Below are 24,692 nucleotides of genomic sequence, written 5' to 3' on the forward strand. Positions count from 1 at the left end.
GCGAGCTTGGAACGTAGTCAAAGTTCACATCCTGTCATAGGCTAATGCTCCTACTTGCATCCAGTTAGGCGAAAGGTCGCCTAACTTTTGCCTGATTGGATCCAGCGAGCTTGGAAACGTAGTCAAAGTTCACATCCTGTCATAGGCGAAAGGTCGCCTAACCAATCAGGTGACCCTCGTCTCATTCAAAAAGATGTCAACTCGTACTCGCTGGAGCCCCGTGCTTTAGCGCAGTTCGCACTACAGCACTAGATGGTCGCTGCACCGCCACTTGCTGTAATCTTCCTCCGTGTAGAGCCAATTCAGGACGACCTGCAGAGATGACTTGCCGTCGGTGACCGCATCGTGGCCTTAGAAGACCGACTTCTTCTTGGTCTTCGCGCTTAGTTTGCTTGCCGCGACGAGATGTTCGTGTTGTTATTTTGTGTGTCGCACACTCCTTGGACTCCAAGTAATCTCCTGAAAAAAAACTGGGGTAAGATCTCTTGTAATGCAGGGTAATTTTGTCCAATAAGATGATGAGATTCTTCTTGGAAAGCGGCTTGCATCCAACTCTGGCAACCACTAGTATCACAGTGTATGAAAAAGACGGTCGACATACAGACACGTCTCACGACATATCAGGCTTCTATAGGTCAGTGAATTAAGCTCAGATAGAAGGCCAGTTTACCACCATATTACAGTGTATGAACAAACGTGGAAGGACATGATGTGAGTATAGCTAAAGCGGGTGAGGAGCACCTACTACATGGCGAAGAATTAGTCATCCCGCGCTGGACTCTTGGTGGCGGCTTGAAAACGCATGCGATTGATCGGAGATCAACGACGTACACGGTCTCTAAAGATGTACTTTCAAGCAGCATCGTGAGTCGTACATAAGCGGAGGAGGAGACGACTCAGGCAACATGCAGGTAGTTTATGAATTTTCTTGGTAACTATGGTAAGCGACACTGTACCTCATCACCTACTTTAAATATGGTACCTCTATTCTGCCTTGCATTTATTTTACCCTTCGTTTTGACCTCGGATATCGTAGTGGTCGGAAAAGATAAATCCGAGCTTGGTAGGGGTAGGTTTGAATAACTATGGTTTATCTAATTCCGTTTTTGGAGGGGTTGGGGTGACGTCCTCCCCCTAACAGCATGATGCTGGTCTCGGGCTTCCGGCAGGTGCTCTCGGGCATCTGCGAGTCCTTTGCGGGTCTCAGCCTCCGCTCACCAGCAGTCACCGCTGTCAAACCCCTCCTCCATCTCGTCCTAACCAAACTAAGCGCCTCCGTGTAGGCACGTTTAATGTCCAGTCGCTCAACTCGCACCGCAGGCAATATGGCACACTACCACGAGATCTCCAGCGCTACAAACTCGACATTCTTGGCCTCCAAGAGACCAAGATACCCACACTCGGTCGGAAGCTCATCGGTGAACACTCTACTAACTCTACCCGCTTTACAGGAAAACCACGGCGTCGGCTTTGCCTCCTCAGCACGCCTGCGACCATTCCTGTGGCGCTATTGGGCTCACTGTGACCGCATCGGCGTCCTCCAACTGGTACTGCTCCATACAGGCCGTGTCAACATCGTCTCTGCATATGCGCCCCACAGCGGTCGGCCCCTCCAGGATGTCGATCGTTTCTACATGGACCTACATGACTCTCTAACGTCCATTCCAAGCCGCGATATCACGATCCTTACTGGAGACTTCAACGCCAAACTAGGCCGGAGACAAAGCGGCGAATCCTTCCTGGGGCCACACGCACGAGGAGTGCGCAACCGCAACGGCCATGCTCTAGCTAACTTTTGTGATTCTTTTCGTCTCTTTGCCACTAACACAGCATTCCAAAAACGCGCGAAGCACAAGACCACTTGGAGCCAACGCAGGACCGATGTCTGCATCTACAATCAGATCGATTATATTTTCTGTCCACAGAACTGCAGGCACTTTTGCATGGACGCTCAATCCTGGGGTGGAACCAACACACCGTCCAACCATAAACTCGTTACGGCGGACTTCGTGCTTCAACACTCTCAGAGACTACGATTCAAGCCCCATCAGCGCACCGAACGCCCCCTCCGACTCGCACGTGACCAGCTCATCCACGACGAAGAGACCCGAGCCAAGTACAGCACTGCGCTGCAGCACGCCCTTGCCAACAACAAGGACGCCGACACACTCTCCATCCCCATGCAGTGGAAAACGACCCTCGACCTAGTCAAGCAGACAGCCGAAACGACAGTCGACTTCAGCTCCCCGCCCAACGACACCACAGATACGACGATGCCGTTCTCCGAGAGCTCTCGGCCCGCCAACGAGCTCTCCAGCTACGCATCTACAATGATCGCAGCACAAGCACAAGCGCTCTCCGCCGAGAACGCAACGCAATCTTACATCAGATCAAGTATCGGTGTCGTGACCTCGCTAACCAGGAACTCGACGAAAGAATCTGCCAGATCGAAAGCCTCAGCGACACAGCTCAGTTTTACGAAGCTGTGCGCGCAATCAAACCGAGACAAACCGATCTGCTACTGCTGCGAGACTTTACAGGTAAGTATATACTTCGCCAGGCTACGACTAACACCCGTGTTCACTCACACTTTCAGACCCAGTTTGCCATACCTACGCGATCACCCATCGCTCTTGACCATGAAGCCCGCGCATTCGACTGCCCCATCACGGCCGACGAGGTCCGCCAAGCGCTACGTCAACTAAATAACCGCCGAGCGTCTGGCCCCGACGACATTCCAGCCGAGCTCCTCAAATATGGAGCTGATGAGCTGGCTCCGCGCCTTGCTACTCTGCTGAACAAAAGTTTTGAACGTGGGGAACCTCTTGACCTCGGGGCAGGCACGCTGCTGTGCCTCCCTAAGCCGAACAAACCGCGCGGAGCATGCTCAAGTCTCCGCCCAATCGTCCTCCTAAACAGCATCAGGAAAGCTGTCTCGCTGGTTGCACTCCGGCGGATGTCCCCAGCAGTAGATCGCTTTCTGTCGCCCAACCAGAGCGGCTTCAGAAATAACCGCAACACCGCTGACGCGGTATGGACACATTGATGGCTTTGTGCCTGGGCCCAACGCTACCAAGAGAATATTCACGTCCTTGGCATCGACCTCTCCAGGGCATTCGACACTATCGACCGGCAGCGGCTTCTCTCGGTTCTGGAGACCTTCCTGACCCGTGATGACGTCCGACTTATCCAGACGCTCCTGACTAACACCACGCTGGCACTTCGAGCAGGGTCCAAAACGCTCGCTCCATTCGAGAGTAATACGGGCACCCCTCAGGGCGACTCACTCTCGCCGATCTTATTTGTAGTTTACTTAGAGGCAGCTCTTAGAGATGTTGCTAGAGGACTAGATGTCCCATTCCAGCTCCTGGAGCAAATGGTGGTTTACGCAGACGACGCAGACTTCATCTGCCGCGACTCGGCAGTGGTCGACCTCATCCTCGAGCGCGCACCGGCGATCCTCGCGCGATGGTCGCTCCAGATGAATGTTTCCAAGACCGAGCTTACAAGGATTCAACGGCACGTCTGGCCAGCAGGCGAAACCAGACACACCCGAGCCGCGGAGGAGACATGGCGATCAACTAAAAAGCTCGGATCACTACTCGGCGATGCTGAAGATATCAACAGACGAAAGACACTGGCAACAGCGGCTCTCAATCGGCTCTGGGCGGTGTGGCTGCGGCTGCACGTCACGACGGACAAGACCAGGATTCGCCTCTACAACTGCTACGTGTTGCCGGTACTACTCTACAACAGCGGGACCTGGGCTCTGACGCAGTCAGAGCTCCACAGCCTGGAGAGCTTTCACCGTCGGCAGCTACGCAACGTACTCAACATCCGCTACCCTCGCCACGTCTCCAATCAAGGCCTCTACGAGATCTGCAACGAGCGGCCGCTCCGACACCGGATCATGGCGTCCAGGTGGGGCCTCTTTGGCCACATCCTGCGGCGCCCTGAGATCCCGGTGTACGTTCAAATGGCGGCCTACTTTGCTCCAAGCGATGCAGCTAAGTGGCGCGGCCGACCGCGCACAACGTTGCCTCTAGTACTGGACGCAGACCTCGTTTCAAGTGGCTCCGGACACCGACTGCGCTGCGCGCGCGATCTTGACAAACTTCGACAACTAGCACTGGACAAGACAAGATGGAAGACACTCATGACATCAATCCTCGACTCGCTGCCTGCAGCGGGAGACCCGACATATGCGGACACCACTCTATGCCGCCGACTAGCAAAATTGAGTCTAGCGCAGGCATAACTTCGGCTACGCGAAAATGTATCTCATTTCATTTCATATCTAATTCCGACCACTTCGTTGGCTGCGAGCACACGAGCATCCATTTGCGCTCCTCTCACTGCACCCAGCTTTCTAAGCTCCCTGAACCTGCCTACTTACTGCTAGATGCTACCGACAAGCGATGATGCTGCTTGTGTGTTTGCTACAGATTGCTGTAGGGACAGGATGCTTTAAAAGCGACGACGCAGTGAGCCTTACGTAGGCGCGTTCCTGTCACCGGCAGGGTAGTGTCTGAGGGCCACCCGGTAAGTATGTCTGGTAAGTATGACTTCGACGAGGGCAAGGACATGGAGGATGCCGAGCCCACGGGCCTGCACGTGCGCATCAAGAACGCCCAGAGCGCGCGGCGGCCTTCGAGGCGCTGGAGCAGATGCTGGCGCTGCAGAGCGAGCAGACGGACTGGACCTTCAAGGTGTTCAAGTGCATCGTCAAGCTCACTGTTGCCGTCGCCGCCGCTCTCGTAGTCACCGCTGCTCTTGGCCAGCGTCCCGTAGGTCGCGGCGGCCTCCGTAAAGCTGCTGTTCTAGCGACGGCACGACGAGGCCTGCGCCACTAGGAGGAGCTGCTGGGCTACGCCAAAACGGCGAACAAAACGTCGTCCAGGAGCGCTACCAAGAGTTGCGGTCTACGAGCACGAACGCACCTGGAATGGCGTACAAAGAGAACAAGGTGTCGGACAAGAGTGGCGTGGGCTTTGCGGGCTTGGTGGGGTGGCAGTCGACACGCAGCGGCTGGTGGACCTGCCCCGGCGCGACCAGGCCAAGGTACTTGTAGCCGTATCTGCTAAGCTAGTAGTAGTACAATAGAAAGCGATGCACAGTAGGGAGTTCCTTGAACAAGATTATGTGGTATTTGTCCATTTATCTTACATTCTTCTGCATACGTCTCTACTGTCCGCATGATTGGACTTGGTCTCTAGCTCATCGATGACAGACAGCGTTGCGTAAATAAAAATTGCAATAAAACTATTGATAAAATTGGGGTCAAAAATTACAATTAGAAAATTGGCTGCAATGATTTTATTGTATTGTACAAGACAGTTGACTTGATAACTGTATGTGCGTGGGTAGCCAATCAAATGGTCCATACAGACTCCTATACAAGGCACAAGAATACAATTCAATGCCTACATTGTACAATTAAAATTGTAGCGTGACGGCAAATCTCAATCAATTTTTGAATGTGACGCAACGCTGCTGCCGAAACCAGAGCTGAAGCTAGCGGCGCCAGCCCGGCAAATGCTCCTTACAATAATAGTGTTCTGGTGTGTGTGGTAGCACCAGAGCCCAACGAGTGAGTCATCCGATTTAGCGCGACAGCACGAGGGCAGCATCCGACATATCGGGAGGGCGGTCGTTTTGGCCGATTTAAAATGGCAATTCCGACCTGCTTGATCAGCTCGACCGAGGTTTAACAAGCTTAATCTACCTTCACCTGGAGTCCCTCGGCTTTATCTCTGAGCTGCAAATTATATCAGACCCGATACATCCTACTTCTGAGCATCGGAATTGCCAAAATTTTTGCAAGGCACAATATATACCTATAATATAGGTATATATTGTGCCTTGCAAAATGTTTAAAGATATATTATATCTTTTGCCAAATAAATTACCGGATGTTTAGACCTCCACCTGGATCCTCCCATAGCTCTGAATTAAATTTCAGAGAATACGAACCTTGGCTGAGATCTGTTTGCTGCATGTAGATTTTTTCTTCTTGAATATGCAAATGCCTATCTCTAATGCTATTACAGTTCGCCTCAATCGTTCTCTTTACTTCAATTCGTTCATCCGTACCCTGCTCAATACGATTTGGTCTGCGATAGCGCAGCTCTAACGTTGATTCCTATCCCAGTGCTAGGGCTTCGCGAAGGCTGGGATAGGTACATGATAACATAGGTTAGAATTATGAAATTCACCTCATCGGGTGCGCTTATTCGTCGATTGTGCAGTGGAAGCCTTCCAAAACCGTATTAAACTTCTGCATAAACGGATTTAAGAAAACTTATTCTGATGAGACGTAAATTACGTCTGAATAAACGAAGGGTCACGTCGCCCCCCTCATTGTGCAACTACGTAAATTTTAACTTGATTAAAGTATACACATCCCTCATTTAGCAACTTGAAGGCATAAAGCCCGACCTCTCACATATATCGACCTCTGCACAGTTTATATGTAGATATGAATTTAGAGAAACATTTTATGTCGATGAAATGCAGGTTTTGGAAGGCTCCCAGTAGACGGAGCCCCTAATTGAAAAGCAAGCCTGCATAACAGATACAGACGATCCCCTCGGTAGTAATCCCTAGGTGAGGAATACCCGCTCATCAGGAATATAAAGGCGGGTGCCAACGATTTCTGAATGACCGTGCCAAGTGAAACAATTGGCGGGAACCCGCGTTCCCGCAAATGATACCGACCAAATCGCGAATTATTTATTTAATTTTTGGCCTCCATATTGGTACCCTCTGGGCAAGTTAAACCCTCATATCTAAGTGCTGTCGATGAAGGACTACTCTCAAAATATGCCACCGGTACTGAAAAGACCCAAATAACATACCTTACCATGTCCAAGTTTATCTTTCATGAGCAGGAGGATAGCGATGAGACCGGGAAGCACTGTACCGCTGCACCAGGCAAGCGACTGGATTTTCGTGGAGAGACACAGGACGAGGGCGAAGGTAAATTAACCTTTCGTTCCCCTACTGAGCTTTAGCTGCGTTCTATGTAGGTCATAGACCAACACTTCAATGCATTTGCTCATACATGTGTACCGGTAGTTTTGGGGGAACCGGGGTCCCGATGGGTACCCGGGTTCCCGCCAATTGTTTCAAGTACCCCTCACCCCTCAATAGTCATAAGTAATAGAAAATCACGGAATATGAATGTTCTGGGGTGCTTAACTATCGGAAAAATTCCACTTTGTACAGGACGTCTGGAGTAGTCTAACCAGCAGCTCCTATTGTCCATGTTTTCTTATCGTATTTCATATCGTATTTAACGATCGCATTAGCTTTGAGAGCCGGCTTTTAGACCTGCTAGTGCTGTTCGTTTGAATAGAATGGAGCTTGGGTGCTTGTCAGCATTATCGAGATGGGGCTCAATAATATCATGGCAAATTATTTTGCTCTCAGTATGATTACCTACATCATACCCCACATCTCTTATGGTATTATATCAAATATACTTTATCCTTTTCGGTGTTACCGAGGTATATTTCGTTATCTGCACGAATCCCATCCATGCCCGCTCATCGGTTTGAGCAGCCTTTTTAGGGCTGTGCAGACAGAAGACTTAAGCACTTCGTCGCTTCCTATCCCAGTATAAGGTACGATTATAATATAAATACATGTAATACGTGGTGAATGACAATACTGTACAGTACTTCGAAATACATGTAGAAATTTACGACTCCTTTTTGCTTTTGCCCAACGAAGAGTGCGATCCACAAGATAGCACATCACTAGTTTATATCCCATCCGTTTTGGACTGGCACTGTATTCCTGAGCAAGGTCGCCGGGTAGCACGCTTAGCTAGGCTACTCACAACATGACCTTCCACGTGTGTCCATTCAATAGGCACTTCGGGTTTGAGTTAATGCTGCTGCGCCAGCCGCCCTGCTTGACGCTGCGCTTAGGGGCATTGCACCGTGCAAATTGCGCGCAAGATTACCTCGTTAGGGGGGTATTTTGTATGTCCTTTTATTATCAAGCGACGATTTTCTTAAGGTTGATGCTTTGTCCATTTCCCTGGATCCAAGCAAAGCCCGCCCGGCTTCTTCAAGTTCCCTACTACGAACTATTATACCTACTGTACTGTAGTACTGTACACCGACGGACAGAATGCAACAGCCAGCGGGAAACGACTGGTCACTGTACGCCTTATAAACAGCCGTTTCAATACAGATTCATGATTAGTTCAAATAGGTTATGGGATGATTTTCTTAGTGAGACTAAGTCTTGGATTTGTGTGGTGTTACACTACCAGAAACAAAATTCGGATTTTTATTGGCTAAAACAGTAATCTACTGTGAAACAAACAGTGCAAGGTGTCTACCCTTATGTACAAGAGTACCTCGTCTATTTCCAAGCGGGTTTTCGTCCATACAACATTACCTGGTATGTTTGTGTTGATCGACATACATGTATTAATACATGTATTCCCCTCTCGAATCCTATCGAAACCTGGTGCCATTACAGATAACGATGGAAAAATACGCTCCACCAAAAAATTCGCCATGCGACAAGTCCCGACTTCTGATCCGATACAAAACAATGTTTGTATTTTAGCCAATCAGACGAACACGAGCTCGTATGTCTTACCAACCATTACTACAAAAAATTACTGGCACGGAGAGCACCGCGAAGCATGGCATGGAAAGTGTTCGCTGTGGTGGACCCGTTGCCAGCGAACACCACGTCCACTTGCCAGCCCCTCGACGTAAGCGTGATGGGCCCGCTGAAGTCGGCCCTGCGCAGTACATGGGCTTACTGCAAAAGCCCCAAAACGGCAAAAGAAAAGCGCCTTGATATTATCGAGCGCACTATCATAGCCTAGAACAGCCTTGATGAGGACATTGTAGTTGAGAGTTTTGAAAAGGCGCTTCCTCAGCACTTTGAAGCTCTGGAATTCTTGTAGTCACAACAATACACTCCACCTTTTCTTTGTCACGACCGTAACTTCCATGTCGTCTTTTTCTACATTATTGACCTTTCTCTAGGATTTCGACCTCACTTTTGACCAATCAGCTCAACTGGCGTATATTTTGGAGGATAGTGGTCAGTGCTGGCGTATTTTTCCGTGGTCATCTGTACTGGGGGGGGGGGTCGTCTGTACTGTACCATGCATTACATCGCGACTTGTTTACTGCAAAATGAGCCAGCTTGCAAGAGCGTTTTGCTGGTTTTTTGTGGCATTTGCATGGAGCGTCTGCTTTCAAAGCGCGCTTTGTACTGTTCGTGAATCGCGTTTCCCAAGGTGGGCGGGCATCGCATCGGCCGCTCTTCACTTCCTAACTCACATTCTGTTATTCGCCCTCCAGCCCACAGGTGCTTACTTTCCGCGATTCCAGGAATCGAATTGACCATGCGACTGCCCTCCATCCTCTTGGCAGTGTCTGCGCTCACGGTTCTCGCGAGCGATAGCGCTCTCGCTGCCGTCGCGGGTGCCAGCGAGGACGCGAAGGTCTCCACGATGGCCTCCACGATGGCGTCCCCGGACCTCGACGTGCTAGCTGTGAGCCACAGCGCCACGAGATTTCTGCGCGGCCTCGAAAGCGTGGGTGAAGTCGACGAAGATAGATTGGCCGGTGATAAACTGTTCCACGCTGCGAAGCTCAAGAGAGCGATGGATGACTCCAAGTACGCTGAGACTCTGATGAAGAGGTGGAAGCGTCACGGTTACGACATTGAAAAAGCAAAAAGCATACTGGACGTCTCCCGATACGCGAAGAACGAGAAACTCAACGCTATCTACCTCAAATACGCTGCTTGGCTCGATACGCACTTCTCACGCCTCCCAGGTGTCAAACCTTCGGGTGGAGACGACCTGTTCAACAAGGCAAAGCTCGAAGTGGCGATCAAAGATGGCAACTACAAGAGGACGTTGTTCAAGGAGTGGAAGACCCACAACTACGAAAGCGAGGCTGTGTTCAAACAGCTGAATGCTTTGGGCCGAAAGGATTTCGACAACACCTTGGACAGGTTATACGTGGACTACGTGATCTGGCTCAACGTCCACTTCCCGCATCCGGACACACTCAAGCTGGCGAATGAGCCGCTGTTGTTCAAGGAGTCGATGCTCCTCAAAGCGAGGACTGACGTCGACTACGCTCAGTCTCTGTTCTGGGCGTGGAAAAAGAATTTCAGCCTCGAGAAGGTCACCGAGAATCTAAAGTTAACGTTTGCCAATGCCGACAACAAGGTCCTGCGCGGATACACCAACTGGCTCATCAATAATTTCCATTGAAGGCGAAAACCACTCGTTCGTAAAGTACGTATTAGTACGTACAAGCGGCTACTGACAGATAGTTTGGTTGATTTTACCCCGCGTGAAAAAAAAGTAACATTCACTTGGCTACAGTATGCGCATCCTGCCGGTACCTATATCCAAGTCTCTCTCATATTACTTAAGTACTAGTACTACGTTCATGAGCCGAGGCCGTATATTTGCTTGCAGCTCACCCCTTAACGTTATTGCCGGTGTCCCATACACCTGCGGCATGCCGTATTTGGTCCTGGTCCAGCGCGACTCTGATCCTCAAGCCCATTCACACATTATTCTCGAACCTCGCGAGTTGCTCTCTCATGCCATTTCCACCAGGATGTGCATTGTGGTGCATCCACCTGGCATTTGTTGGCCATCGACGTCGTGGTTCTCGCTCCGCGTCCAGAGAAAAACACACCAACCTGGAGACGTGAGATGGCGTACACCGCCCAAAAAGCTCTGGAATCTAGAATTGTCATTGTTTGTTAAAGAATACTTAGTATAGTATTGTTTCACAGCAATCAAAGCAGCCAGGACAACTCCTGCGCCAGCCTCGCAGCCACAACATCCGTAAATGATGTCGAATCCAGCCGTACACCACGCCATTATATTATAATATTTTAATAGTATTAAAATACACAACGCGGTGGATTACCTTCTACAGTAGATCTCATTGCGAACTCTCAGTGCGAACAAGGTATACAGCTGTACTAGTAGACCACAAATGATGCTAGAGCGTTTGACTTATCGTCGCCATTTGGCTGAACTACTTTCAGTTTTGTTTGGACACATCCTTGGTCCTTAAAAAGCCCCGTGCCGCGTGTCAATTGACCGTCTGTAGCTGACGATTCGGCGGGCCTCCTCGCTGAAAGCGATGGTCTGCTGACAGAGGCGCTGTTTCCGTAGCTGGGTGTGACCTCGTTTCATGCGAAAGTCTTAGCGCCCGTTGCCTTTTCGACCGAAGACATCTCAGCAAGCCTTTTTACGACGTCCGGCTTGATGTCAGGCGTTGTGCTCTTGTCGGTTTTGAAGCGGGTTGATCGCGACAAAAGAAGAATGTATTTCTCCTCATCGCCACAGCACTAAGACTGGGTCACTCGTCAATACTGACAAAGCCGACCAATAAAGGAGACAGATTTCGCTGCAAACAGTTTGATGGTCTTCAAACTTGACCGCAACTTGACTATCAATAATTTGTTTTCATCTACAGCTCGGAAAAGAAAATTATATAATTATTTTCGCCTGTGCTTTACGTCGACTCAATCGTTCTTCTGCTGGTGAGATTAGCGGAATGTGGTGCCGGGGGGCGAGTATGAAGCCACTCCCGAGTGACTGGGGTAGTCTTTGAATACCTCATCGGTATGTTCGGCGTGACCATTTCAAGAGTGACCCGTTCGAACCCATGCAGGCCCACCTGCAGAACACAGTGGCGCAGGCCAACCACGAGCTGCTGAACAAGACCAACGCTGCCGCGGCGAAGAGAGCCGGAGGTAACAACAAGATGGAAGTCGAATCTTGAGGCCCAGGCGCAGGGATATCGACTTGTAAGCATGTTTGAACGGATTACAAGTATGGCAGTGTGCTGGTGTGTTAGGAGCTCGGGTAGACTTTGTTTTGGAACACCGGTGGGTCTGGTCCGTGCTGGGTCTTCAGGACCCGATACAGAGATCTTCCAGGAAGTTACATATTTGTTTTGGGTGGATCTCAAGAATAGATCACGTACTTCTCTGGCCCACATAAGAAACAACGCTTCGGTTTTCTGGACATAACTTTAATGTTCCCCGCTGCTTTAATGGCGCCATCCCAGTCAACTGTCTCAGTCGAGTACGTTTGGGATCTCGTCAACTTCGGCGACGCAGCTTTCTCATCCGGAAATGACTTAGACCTTGTCAGTTTGTCGGCCTTCGGAGAAGACGGGTAGGTTCCGGTCAAATCAACCGGCGCCTTCTTTTTTCCGGTCAGTATTGACAGAAACTCCAGCAGCTTCTCGTAGTAGGCCTTCGAAAAAGCGTTCGCTCTCTCTTCGTAGTTACTGCTCCGATGGCCGACCACGCTGGCTCTCAAGAGCCTGCCACTCTCCAAAGCAGCACCGGTCGAGCTCACAAAGTGTGAGGAAGCCGTCTTGGGGGTTGGAGACTTTGCAGTACTGGAGGAAGAGACGACAATGCAGCAGACAATGAAAGCGATAGTCGCAGCGAGCATAAAAGAGCTGAACCGCATGACTCGAAGTTGTACATACATGTATATTTAGAGAGACCGAAAACGCATCAGCAGTACCTTGCATCGCGTTATGCCGCTTATCCCTGCGCCGGAGAAGAACAAGTCGCCAGCTCATATGGAGGCTGGCTAGTTTCGGATAATGTTTTGCTGATGGCGCACTGCCAGCACATGTAGTTTAAACTCAGCGACTGTGTTTTATCAATCCATTAGTCAAACCTCAACTCGTACGCCCTTTTAAATGTGTTGGTTTTTAGGTTGTGGTTGAGGGGGCAAATTCCAAAGTGAGATTAAATGTTATCGTCTCTCAAACTACTCTCTAGTCTTCCCCTCCTGCTTTCCTTCTTGTTCTCCTTGTGCTCGTTGGTGCCTCTCATCAGACGGATTACTCCCGGGTTCCGATTGACTTGATCTCAGTATACTTGGGTCTCCCTGACCAGCCAATGGTATATCCAGAGCCCGGCTGCCGCCGGCATTCCCGTCGCCGTCGGATCCTCCGAGTCATCGGCGGATGTGTCCACACGTTCTCCTCGTCCATGTGCATCTATTGGCGGCGCTCCCGAAGACTCATGAACAAAATGCCTTTAGTTGTATCGAAGAGGGGCACTGTACATACTATAGCGAAGAGGCAATGCAGTTTTAACTCTTTAAAATAATATAGAGCTCGGGAGAGATCTTTACGCTGTTACAGCGTCGCTGTATGAATTGTGCTCGCAAAAAGGCCCACGCAACTCACTCGTGCATAGAGCTATTTTAATAGCTATTAATAGCTATTAAAATAGCAGGTTTGGTGCGATCGGGGCACTCAATGTCTGCGTAATGCGCTATCACAAAGCAAACATACCTACCAGATATAGGCGACCCGAAGCGAATGCTCCGGGGGAGTACACAGGTCGAATTAGTCAAAAGTACACCTCTGAAACTGGTATTTACCAGCAATAATGGCTCGATCTCAGCGAAACATGTTCAAATCGCAAGTAAGTTTTGTATGCGAGCCCGACTTGGAGCCATTTCTGATAATAAGGCTTCAGAAATCAATTGATGAAAATGACAGTAGCAAGATACGTTGTTGGCAAGAATGATTGCCGTTTGAAGATATTTTGGCCAACGCATGCTTATTATCTCGTTAATAATCTCGATTTTAATCCAGCCAGCTCTTAATTAAGACCTAGGTCTGATTTATATATCTCGCCAGTACGGTCTAAGATCCGAGCTTGGGGCTCTGTTTTCTCAACCAAGGCGCTTTTCTACGACTTGGAAACGCAGAAATGCCATTCTAGACGGGCCAAACCGAGTTTCTGGGCCTAAAAGCGGCCCCCCAGCAAAGCATAAAGCTAAATCAGCCCTCGCCTATCTCGTGTCCACTCATATTTACCCCTCATTCCCCGTGCTCATCTCCGTGGAAGCAAGATTGTTTGCTTGTCGGAGGCTCATACATACTCGTATATCGATTTTTGTATGAATCTGCATAAAACAGATCATTGTATCATTTTTTGTCGTTTCAGCTGACATACCTCCTACATGCACCTCCGACATTGTGGCAAGAATAACACCTAAGCGTTCATGAAACATGTCGGATGCTGCTACAAGCAATATCTCGCGGGTTTTCTATATTCAGTAAATTATAGGGATAGGTAACAAGGTGTGTGGCTTCGTAGCCAGTTTTTGCGAATCCAGTGCGAATCCTCCCCCCTGTCGTCCTGCACGCCATCGTCTCGCCCCCCCCCCCCCCCCACCCCACCCGCGCGCCTCCCCACTACCTCCCCCTCCCGCGTGTCGTTCAAGCAATGGGATCATCTAAAGCGAGCTCCCCCACCGGAGATCGTGACGCCGAGGTTGCTAAACTACGAGAGAGAGTGAATGACCTCGAACGCGAGCGCGAGCGCCTGATACATTCGACGAGGAAGGCTGAGAACATGGCCGACAAAAATTACCTGCTCACTCAGCAGTATTTCAGCATGATCAAGAACAAAGAGGACAAGAACGACAAGCAAGACACCGAGGTAGCTCAGCTGCTTCGAGAGGCAAAGGCGAAGGCTGAGAGAGCAGAGGAGAATGCGAACGTGCAAGTCCGAAACCTGCAAGCCAAGCTGGATGAGATGTCCAAGCGTGCTCTGGAGGCAGAGAATGCTCTCAAAGACGAGAAACACCAGCGCGAGACCGACGGGATTCGATTCAGGGCAGAAGTGGACAAGAACAGTGAGCGTGTCAAGGAAAACCAGATGCTCAAAGAGAGGTTCCAAAAAGCTATTGAGACGATCACGACGTTGCAGAAGGAGCTCAAGCAAGTGCGTGCTGCGACTCAAGCTTCGAGAGAGCGGGAAACTAATCTGATACAGCTACTGCAAGACATGAACTCGCTGGTCGCAGGCATCGTCTCGAACTCGCATGAAATGAGCAATCGACTGACAAGTTGCTGCAGCAGTCTTGGTGAGCTGTTGGGCATTGTTGGTAGGGCAAACGTTGCGGTATCGACTGCACTAGTCGCTTCGCAACAAGGAGTGCGATTTGTGATATCGGAGCTGGGAGACTCGGCTCAATTGAAGCTTTTACCAGGTACTTTCGAAGGTACACTAGGCCAGATGAAGGAAGAGGGTTGCCGTGGCCCGACTCGGTTTCTCGCTGGGGCTGACCTGGACAAGGTACGGCATCAAGTGAAAGAGTCGGGAAAGCTCGTGGTGAAGAGGAGTCTCGAGAATCAGGTAAGTCTCTGATCTATTACTACGTTGAATATGTGGCAATGACAATATTATAGATTGATGTTGATGTTTCACTAGGGCCAAGAAGCGACGGAAAGTGCTATCCTCCGATGGCGCGAGTTCTATGAAGACTTTGTGTGGACGCCGGCGACTACAATTATCAGTCGAAACAAGTCACGCAGTTCTTCTTCAGTATCGTCACGGCCACTGGAGAAGATCGACTCTGCCGTCATCTGAAGCGTCTTCACCTGGATGTGTCAGCAGAGGCTGAAGTTGTCGGGAACCAGCTCGAACTGGCGCAGGAGTCTCACGAAGCCTGTGAGAGCTACGTGGAAGTGTGGAAAGGATACTACAACAAGTGGGTGGCTGATCAAGCAGAACTCGCGGTCAGCGTGACAGAAGCGGTAGACGAACTATCCGCCCAAAACCTCCCGAAATCGTAAGTCAAGGACCCATTTGCTGTCATGACGCCTTCTGGTACGGTTGTGGAGGGAGAATAGCGTCATGTCGTCCGCTAGCATCCTGCGCAGGACATTAAAGTCGTAAAGCTAAATCAAATAAATCGTTTACAACTAAAGATGTCGTTGTTGTATTATACAACTGATCTGAGTGACGAGGGACCTAGAGCCCCACGACACAAGCTTCCTTTACCGCCTCCCCAACAGTGAACCTCTCTCTGTTCAAGCAGCAGAACGGGGAACATGACTTTGGCGTTTCCATAGTGAGCTCGATTGTGTTGAGTAATATTTGAAGCTGCGTACTACACTGCGCAGCTTATGCTGGTAAGCACACATCAAACACGTTGGCTAGGACGGTGTTGAATATCTTTGAAAAATAAAAGAAACACGTAGCTAGAGGAAAAAGCAAATGATATGTATTTGAAGCGTGTTAGTTGCCTGCATTACCGTTAGCACGCTCAATCTGCTCTCGGTCCGCAGGTACCAAGTTCGAAAGTGGCTCCAGTGTATTGGGCCAGTTCATCAAGACCTTGAGTTCGCCGTCCGCTGTATAGCGAATCCCCCGTATAACCTCGTAAGGCTCTCGCACGCCGTCACTGTGCTCCAGGCCGATGGAGCCGCGGTATTGCGTCAGTCGGTTGACGGCAACGCCGGCACGTACAGACTGGCATCGCCACTCGCCTCGGCCTCCGTGCTGTCATCAAACGCGATGCTCGGCCTACTCCACGCTACTTCTCGACGTGGCTTCCCGCCAACATCATTCCGACCAGCACGTCTATGCCGGCGACATGCCGGTTTCAGCGCACAAAGCGCTTCTTGTTCACATCACTGCCCCCAACGACCGACCGGAGCCGGCTCGGTGGCCGTGGACACGAGCAGTGCCACCACGATACTACCACAGCAGCGTTGAAATAGCGCGAGATGACGTCCCTCGTCCTCGCCTGCTTTCCCCACCGGTCTGTCCTCATCCACCGAAGGCTCTCGCACGCCGTCGCTGTGCTCCAGGCCGATGGAGCCGCGATACTGCGTCGATCGTTTGACGGCAACGCCGGCACGTGCAGAATGACATCGCCACTCGCCTCGGCCTCCGTGCTGCCATCAAACGCGACGCTCGGCCTACTCCACGCTACTTCTCGACGTGGCTTCCCGCCAACATCATTCCGACCAGCACGTCTATGCCGGCGACATGCCGGTTTCAGCGCACAAAGCGCTTCTTGTTCACATCACTGCGCCCCCGACGACCGACCGGAGCCGGCTCGGTGGCCGTGGACACGAGCAGTGCCACTACGATACTACCACAGCAGCGTTGAAATAGCGCGAGATGACGTCCCTCGTCCTCGCCTGCTTTCCCCACCGGTCTGTCCTCATCCACCGAAGGCTCTCGCACGCCGTCGCTGTGCTCCAGGCCGATGGAGCCGCGATACTGCGTCGATCGGTTGACGGCAATGCCGGCACGTGCAGAATGACATCGCCACTCGCCTCGGCCTCCGTGCTGCCATCAAACGCGACGCTCGGCCTACTCCACGCTACTTCTCGACGTGGCTTCCCGCCAACATCATTCCGACCAGCACGTCTATGCCGGCGACATGCCGGTTTCAGCGCACAAAGCGCTTCTTGTTCACATCACTGCGCCCCCAACGACCGACCGGAGCCGGCTCGGTGGCCGTGGACACGAGCAGTGCCACTACGATACTACCACAGCAGCGTTGAAATAGCGCGAGATGACGTCCCTCGTCCTCGCCTGCTTTCCCCACCGGTCTGTCCTCATCCACCGAAGGCTCTCGCACGCCGTCGCTGTGCTCCAGGCCGATGGAGCCGCGATACTGCGTCGGTAGGTTGTCGGCAACGCCGGCTCGTACAGAATGGCATTGCCACTCGCCTCGGCCTCCGTGCTGCCATCAAACGCGACGCTCGGCCTACTTCTCGACGTGGCTTCCCGCCAACATCATTCCGACCAGCACGTCTATGCCGGCGACATGCCGGTTTCAGCGCACAAAGCGCTTCTTGTTCACATCACTGCCCCCAACGACCGACCGGAGCCGGCTCGGTGGCCGTGGACACGAGCAGTGCCACCACGATACTACCCCAGCAGCGTTGAAATAGCGCGAGATGACGTCCCTCGTCCTCGCCTGCTTTCCCCACCGGTCTGTCCTCATCCACCGAAGGCTCTCGCACGCCGTCGCTGTGCTCCAGGCCGACGGAGCCGCGATACTGCGTCGATCGGTTGACGGCAACGCCGGCACGTGCAGAATGACATCGCCACTCGCCTCGGCCTCCGTGCTGCCATCAAACGCGACGCTCGGCCCACTCCACGCTACTTCTCGACGTGGCTTCCCGCCAACATCATTCCGACCAGCACGTCTATGCCGGCGACATGCCGGTTTCAGCGCACAAAGCGCTTCTTGTTCACATCACTGCGCCCCCGACGACCGACCGGAGCCGGCTCGGTGGCCGTGGACACGAGCAGTGCCACTACGATACTACCACAGCAGCGTTGAAATAGCGCGAGATGACGTCCCTCGTCCTCGCCTGCTTTCCCCACCGGTCTGTCCTCATCCACCGAAGGCTCTCGCACGCCGTCGCTGTGCTCCAGGCCGATGGAGCCGCGATACTGCGTCGATCGGTTGACGGCAATGCCGGCACGTGCAGAATGACATCGCCACTCGCCTCGGCCTCCGTGCTGCCATCAAACGCGACGCTCGGCCTACTCCACGCTACTTCTCGACGTGGCTTCCCGCCAACATCATTCCGACCAGCACGTCTATGCCGGCGACATGCCGGTTTCAGCGCACAAAGCGCTTCTTGTTCACATCACTGCGCCCCCAACGACCGACCGGAGCCGGCTCGGTGGCCGTGGACACGAGCAGTGCCACTACGATACTACCACAGCAGCGTTGAAATAGCGCGAGATGACGTCCCTCGTCCTCGCCTGCTTTCCCCACCGGTCTGTCCTCATCCACCGAAGGCTCTCGCACGCCGTCGCTGTGCTCCAGGCCGATGGAGCCGCGATACTGCGTCGGTAGGTTGTCGGCAACGCCGGCTCGTACAGAATGGCATTGCCACTCGCCTCGGCCTCCGTGCTGCCATCAAACGCGACGCTCGGCCTACTTCTCGACGTGGCTTCCCGCCAACATCATTCCGACCAGCACGTCTATGCCGGCGACATGCCGGTTTCAGCGCACAAAGCGCTTCTTGTTCACATCACTGCCCCCAACGACCGACCGGAGCCGGCTCGGTGGCCGTGGACACGAGCAGTGCCACCACGATACTACCCCAGCAGCGTTGAAATAGCGCGAGATGACGTCCCTCGTCCTCGCCTGCTTTCCCCACCGGTCTGTCCTCATCCACCGAAGGCTCTCGCACGCCGTCGCTGTGCTCCAGGCCGATGGAGCCGCGATACTGCGTCGATCGGTTGACGGCAACGCCGGCACGTGCAGAATGACATCGCCACTCGCCTCGGCCTCCGTGCTGCCATCAAACGCGACGCTCGGCCCACTCCACGCTACTTCTCGACGTGGCTTCCCGCCAACATCATTCCGACCAGCACGTCTATGCCGGCGACATGCCGGTTTCAGCGCACAAAGCGCTTCTTGTTCACATCACTGCCCCCAACGACCGACCGGAGCCGGCTCGGTGGCCGTGGACACGAGCAGTGCCACTACGATACTACCACAGCAGCGTTGAAATAGCGCGAGATGACGTCCCTCGTCCTCGCCTGCTTTCCCCACCGGTCTGTCCTCATCCACCGAAGGCTCTCGCACGCCGTCGCTGTGCTCCAGGCCGATGGAGCCGCGATACTGCGTCGGTAGGTTGTCGGCAACGCCGGCTCGTACAGAATGGCATTGCCACTCGCCTCGGCCTCCGTGCTGCCATCAAACGCGACGCTCGGCCTACTTCTCGACGTGGCTTCCCGCCAACATCATTCCGACCAGCACGTCTATGCCGGCGACATGCCGGTTTCAGCGCACAAAGCGCTTCTTGTTCACATCACTGCCCCCAACGACCGACCGGAGCCGGCTCGGTGGCCGTGGACACGACCAGTGCCACTACGATACTACCACAGCAGCGTTGAAATAGCGCGAGATGACGTCCCTCGTCCTCGCCTGCTTTCCCCACCGGTCTGTCCTCATCCACCGAAGGCTCTCGCACGCCGTCGCTGTGCTCCAGGCCGATGGAGCCGCGATACTGCGTCGATCGGTTGACGGCAACGCCGGCACGTGCGGAATGATATCGCCACTCGCCTCGGCCTCCGTGCTGCCATCAAACGCGACGCTCGGCCTACTCCACGCTACTTCTCGACGTGGCTTCCCGCCAACATCATTCCGACCAGCACGTCTATGCCGGCGACATGCCGGTTTCAGCGCACAAAGCGCTTCTTGTTCACATCACTGCCCCCAACGACCGACCGGAGCCGACACGGTGGCCGTGGACACGAGCAGTGCCACTACGATACTACCACAGCAGCGTTGAAATAGCGCGAGATGACGTCCCTCGTCCTCGCCTGCTTTCCCCACCGGTCTGTCCTCATCCACCGAAGGCTCTCGCACGCCGTCGCTGTGCTCCAGGCCGATGGAGCCGCGATACTGCGTCGATCGGTTGACGGCAACGCCGGCACGTGCAGAATGACATCGCCACTCGCCTCGGCCTCCGTGCTGCCATCAAACGCGACGCTCGGCCTACTCCACGCTACTTCTCGACGTGGCTTCCCGCCAACATCATTCCGATCAGCACGTCTGTGCCGGCGACATGCCGGTTTCAGCGCACAAAGCGCTTCTTGTTCACATCACTGCCCCCAACGACCGACCGGAGCCGACACGGTGGCCGTGGACACGAGCAGTGCCACCACGATACTACCACAGAAGCGTTGAAATAGCGCGAGATGACGTCCCTCGTCCTCGCCTGCTTTCCCCACCGGTCTGTCCTCATCCACCGAAGGCTCTCGCACGCCGTCGCTGTGCTCCAGGCCGATGGAGCCGCGATACTGCGTCGATCGGTTGACGGCAACGCCGGCACGTGCAGAATGACATCGCCACTCGCCTCGGCCTCCGTGCTGCCATCAAACGCGACGCTCGGCCTACTCCACGCTACTTCTCGACGTGGCTTCCCGCCAACATCATTCCGACCAGCACGTCTATGCCGGCGACATGCCGGTTTCAGCGCACACAGCGCTTCTTGTTCACATCACTGCCCCCAACGACCGACCGGAGCCGACACGGTGGCCGTGGACACGAGCAGTGCCACCACGATACTACCACAGAAGCGTTGAAATAGCGCGAGATGACGTCCCTCGTCCTCGCCTGCTTTCCCCACCGGTCTGTCCTCATCCACCGAAGGCTCTCGCACGCCGTCGCTGTGCTCCAGGCCGATGGAGCCGCGATACTGCGTCGATCGGTTGACGGCAACGCCGGCACGTGCAGAATGACATCGCCACTCGCCTCGGCCTCCGTGCTGCCATCAAACGCGACGCTCGGCCTACTCCACGCTACTTCTCGACGTGGCTTCCCGCCAACATCATTCCGACCAGCGCGTCTATGCCGGCGACATGCCGGTTTCAGCGCACAAAGCGCTTCTTGTTCACATCACTGCCCCCAACGACCGACCGGAGCCGACACGGTGGCCGTGGACACGAGCAGTGCCACCACGATACTACCACAGCAGCGTTGAAATAGCGCGAGATGACGTCCCTCGTCCTCGCCTGCTTTCCCCACCGGTCTGTCCTCATCCACCGAAGGCTCTCGCACGCCGTCGCTGTGCTCCAGGCCGATGGAGCCGCGATACTGCGTCGATCGGTTGACGGCAACGCCGGCACGTGCAGAATGACATCGCCACTCGCCTCGGCCTCCGTGCTGCCATCAAACGCGACGCTCGGCCTACTCCACGCTACTTCTCGACGTGGCTTCCCGCCAACATCATTCCGACCAGCACGTCTGTGCCGGCGACATGCCGGTTTCAGCGCACACAGCGCTTTTTGTTCACATCACTGCCCCCAACGACCGACCGGAGCCGGCTCGATGGCCGTGGACACGAGCAGTGCCACCACGATACTACCACAGCAGCGTTGAAATAGCGCGAGATGACGTCCCTCGTCCTCGCCTGCTTTCCCCACCGGTCTGTCCTCATCCACCGAAGGCTCTCGCACGCCGTCGCTGTGCTCCAGGCCGATGGAGCCGCGATACTGCGTCGATCGGTTGACGGCAACGCCGGCACGTGCAGAATGACATCGCCACTCGCCTCGGCCTCCGTGCTGCCATCAAACGCGACGCTCGGCCTACTCCACGCTACTTCTCGACGTGGCTTCCCGCCAACATCATTCCGACCAGCACGTCTATGCCGGCGACATGCCGGTTTCAGCGCACACAGCGCTTCTTGTTCACATCACTGCCCCCAACGACCGACCGGAGCCGGCTCGGTGGCCGTGGACACGAGCAGTGCCACCACGATACTACCACAGCAGCGTTGAAATAGCGCGAGATGACGTCCCTCGTCCTCGCCTGCTTTCCCCACCGGTCTGTCCTCATCCACCGAAGGCTCTCGCACGCCGTCGCTGTGCTCCAGGCCGATGGAGCCGCGATACTGCGTCGATCGGTTGACGGCAACGCCGGCACGTGCAGAATGACATCGCCACTCGCCTCGGCCTCCGTGCTGCCATCAAACGCGACGCTCAACCTACTCCACGCTACTTCTCGACGTGGCTTCCCGCCAACATCATTCCGACCAGCACGTCTATGCCGGCGACATGCCGGTTTCAGCGCACACAGCGCTTCTTGTTCACATCACTGCCCCCAACGACCGACCGGAGCCGACACGGTGGCCGTGGACACGAGCAGTGCCACTACGATACTACCACAGCAGCGTTGAAATAGCGCGAGATGACGTCCCTCGTCCTCGCCTGCTTTCCCCACCGGTCTGTCCTCATCCACCGAAGGCTCTCGCACGCCGTCGCTGTGCTCCAGGCCGATGGAGCCGCGATACTGCGTCGATCGGTTGACGGCAACGCCGGCACGTGCAGAATGACATCGCCACTCGCCTCGGCCTCCGTGCTGCCATCAAACGCGACGCTCGGCCTACTCCACGCTACTTCTCGACGTGGCTTCCCGCCAACATCATTCCGACCAGCACGTCTATGCCGGCGACATGCCGGTTTCAGCGCACAAAGCGCTTCTTGTTCACATCACTGCCCCCAACGACCGACCGGAGCCGACACGGTGGCCGTGGACACGAGCAGTGCCACCACGATACTACCACAGCAGCGTTGAAATAGCGCGAGATGACGTCCCTCGTCCTCGCCTGCTTTCCCCACCGGTCTGTCCTCATCCACCGAAGGCTCTCGCACGCCGTCGCTGTGCTCCAGGCCGATGGAGCCGCGATACTGCGTCGATCGGTTGACGGCAACGCCGGCACGTGCAGAATGACATCGCCACTCGCCTCGGCCTCCGTGCTGCCATCAAACGCGACGCTCGGCCTACTCCACGCTACTTCTCGACGTGGCTTCCCGCCAACATCATTCCGACCAGCACGTCTATGCCGGCGACATGCCGGTTTCAGCGCACAAAGCGCTTCTTGTTCACATCACTGCCCCCAACGACCGACCGGAGCCGACACGGTGGCCGTGGACACGAGCAGTGCCACTACGATACTACCACAGCAGCGTTGAAATAGCGCGAGATGACGTCCCTCGTCCTCGCCTGCTTTCCCCACCAGTCTGTCCTCATCCACCGAAGGCTCTCGCACGCCGTCGCTGTGCTCCAGGCCGATGGAGCCGCGATACTGCGTCGATCGGTTGACGGCAACGCCGGCACGTGCAGAATGACATCGCCACTCGCCTCGGCCTCCGTGCTGCCATCAAACGCGACGCTCGGCCTACTCCACGCTACTTCTCGACGTGGCTTCCCGCCAACATCATTCCGACCAGCACGTCTATGCCGGCGACATGCCGGTTTCAGCGCACAAAGCGCTTCTTGTTCACATCACTGCCCCCAACGACCGACCGGAGCCGGCTCGGTGGCCGTGGACACGAGCAGTGCCACCACGATACTACCCCAGCAGCGTTGAAATAGCGCGAGATGACGTCCCTTGTCCTCGCCTGCTTTCCCCACCGGTCTGTCCTCATCCACCGAAGGCTCTCGCACGCCGTCGCTGTGCTCCAGGCCGATGGAGCCGCGATACTGCGTCGATCGTTTGACGGCAACGCCGGCACGTGCAGAATGACATCGCCACTCGCCTCGGCCTCCGTGCTGCCATCAAACGCGACGCTCGGCCTACTCCACGCTACTTCTCGACGTGGCTTCCCGCCAACATCATTCCGACCAGCACGTCTATGCCGGCGACATGCCGGTTTCAGCGCACAAAGCGCTTCTTGTTCACATCACTGCCCCCAACGACCGACCGGAGCCGACACGGTGGCCGTGGACACGAGCAGTGCCACTACGATACTACCACAGCAGCGTTGAAATAGCGCGAGATGACGTCCCTCGTCCTCGCCTGCTTTCCCCACCGGTCTGTCCTCATCCACCGAAGGCTCTCGCACGCCGTCGCTGTGCTCCAGGCCGATGGAGCCGCGATACTGCGTCGATCGTTTGACGGCAACGCCGGCACGTGCAGAATGACATCGCCACTCGCCTCGGCCTCCGTGCTGCCATCAAACGCGACGCTCGGCCTACTCCACGCTACTTCTCGACGTGGCTTCCCGCCAACATCATTCCGACCAGCACGTCTATGCCGGCGACATGCCGGTTTCAGCGCACAAAGCGCTTCTTGTTCACATCACTGCCCCCAACGACCGACCGGAGCCGACACGGTGGCCGTGGACACGAGCAGTGCCACTACGATACTACCACAGCAGCGTTGAAATAGCGCGAGATGACGTCCCTCGTCCTCGCCTGCTTTCCCCACCAGTCTGTCCTCATCCACCGAAGGCTCTCGCACGCCGTCGCTGTGCTCCAGGCCGATGGAGCCGCGATACTGCGTCGATCGGTTGACGGCAACGCCGGCACGTGCAGAATGACATCGCCACTCGCCTCGGCCTCCGTGCTGTCA

At 54.4% G+C, this 24,692-nt stretch overlaps 6 protein-coding genes across 6 annotated transcripts; 4 read left to right on the top strand and 2 right to left on the bottom strand.

Moving 5' to 3' along the window:
• Positions 1–4,548: 4,548 nt before the first annotated feature.
• On the top strand, positions 4,549–5,071 carry PHYSODRAFT_258795 (hypothetical protein; the record flags this gene model as incomplete). Its single annotated transcript, XM_009534342.1, has 3 exons — positions 4,549–4,614; positions 4,638–4,787; positions 4,901–5,071. The coding sequence occupies 3 exons, from the start codon at positions 4,549–4,551 to the stop codon at positions 5,069–5,071; spliced, it is 387 nt and encodes a 128-aa protein (XP_009532637.1).
• A 3,594-nt stretch (positions 5,072–8,665) lies between these two features.
• On the top strand, positions 8,666–8,854 carry PHYSODRAFT_515780 (hypothetical protein; the record flags this gene model as incomplete). Its single annotated transcript, XM_009534343.1, has 1 exon — positions 8,666–8,854. One exon carries the CDS (start codon positions 8,666–8,668, stop codon positions 8,852–8,854), a length of 189 nt encoding a protein of 62 aa, XP_009532638.1.
• Positions 8,855–9,382: 528 nt separating this feature from the next.
• Positions 9,383–10,264, top strand: Avh1b-29 (avirulence protein 1b; the record flags this gene model as incomplete). The annotated part of the gene is made up of 1 exon (XM_009534344.1): positions 9,383–10,264. The coding sequence occupies one exon, from the start codon at positions 9,383–9,385 to the stop codon at positions 10,262–10,264; it is 882 nt and encodes a 293-aa protein (XP_009532639.1).
• Positions 10,265–11,986: 1,722 nt separating this feature from the next.
• PHYSODRAFT_286959 (hypothetical protein) lies at positions 11,987–12,484 on the bottom strand (the record flags this gene model as incomplete). Its single annotated transcript, XM_009534345.1, has 1 exon — positions 11,987–12,484. The coding sequence occupies one exon, from the start codon at positions 12,482–12,484 to the stop codon at positions 11,987–11,989; it is 498 nt and encodes a 165-aa protein (XP_009532640.1).
• A 1,802-nt stretch (positions 12,485–14,286) lies between these two features.
• PHYSODRAFT_336744 (hypothetical protein) lies at positions 14,287–15,641 on the top strand (the record flags this gene model as incomplete). Its single annotated transcript, XM_009534346.1, has 5 exons — positions 14,287–14,874; positions 14,955–15,000; positions 15,077–15,201; positions 15,277–15,333; positions 15,363–15,641. The coding sequence occupies 5 exons, from the start codon at positions 14,287–14,289 to the stop codon at positions 15,639–15,641; spliced, it is 1,095 nt and encodes a 364-aa protein (XP_009532641.1).
• A 445-nt stretch (positions 15,642–16,086) lies between these two features.
• Positions 16,087–24,617, bottom strand: PHYSODRAFT_336745 (hypothetical protein; the record flags this gene model as incomplete). Its single annotated transcript, XM_009534347.1, has 27 exons — positions 16,087–16,350; positions 16,503–16,679; positions 16,712–16,798; positions 16,861–17,079; positions 17,112–17,198; positions 17,261–17,548; positions 17,691–17,867; positions 17,900–17,986; positions 18,049–18,267; positions 18,300–18,386; positions 18,449–18,736; positions 18,879–19,055; positions 19,088–19,174; positions 19,277–19,522; positions 19,665–19,841; positions 20,063–20,239; positions 20,461–20,637; positions 20,859–21,035; positions 21,257–21,433; positions 21,655–21,831; positions 22,053–22,229; positions 22,451–22,627; positions 22,849–23,025; positions 23,247–23,423; positions 23,645–23,821; positions 24,043–24,219; positions 24,441–24,617. Coding segments are annotated over 27 exons (4,791 nt in total), but the record flags the coding sequence as incomplete, so codon positions are not given.
• Between the last annotated feature and the right edge of the window lie 75 nt (positions 24,618–24,692).

Source organism: Phytophthora sojae (genome assembly GCF_000149755.1).
Source record: "Phytophthora sojae unplaced genomic scaffold PHYSOscaffold_7, whole genome shotgun sequence".
In the NCBI taxonomy this organism is placed as follows: domain Eukaryota; phylum Oomycota; class Peronosporomycetes; order Peronosporales; family Peronosporaceae; genus Phytophthora; species Phytophthora sojae.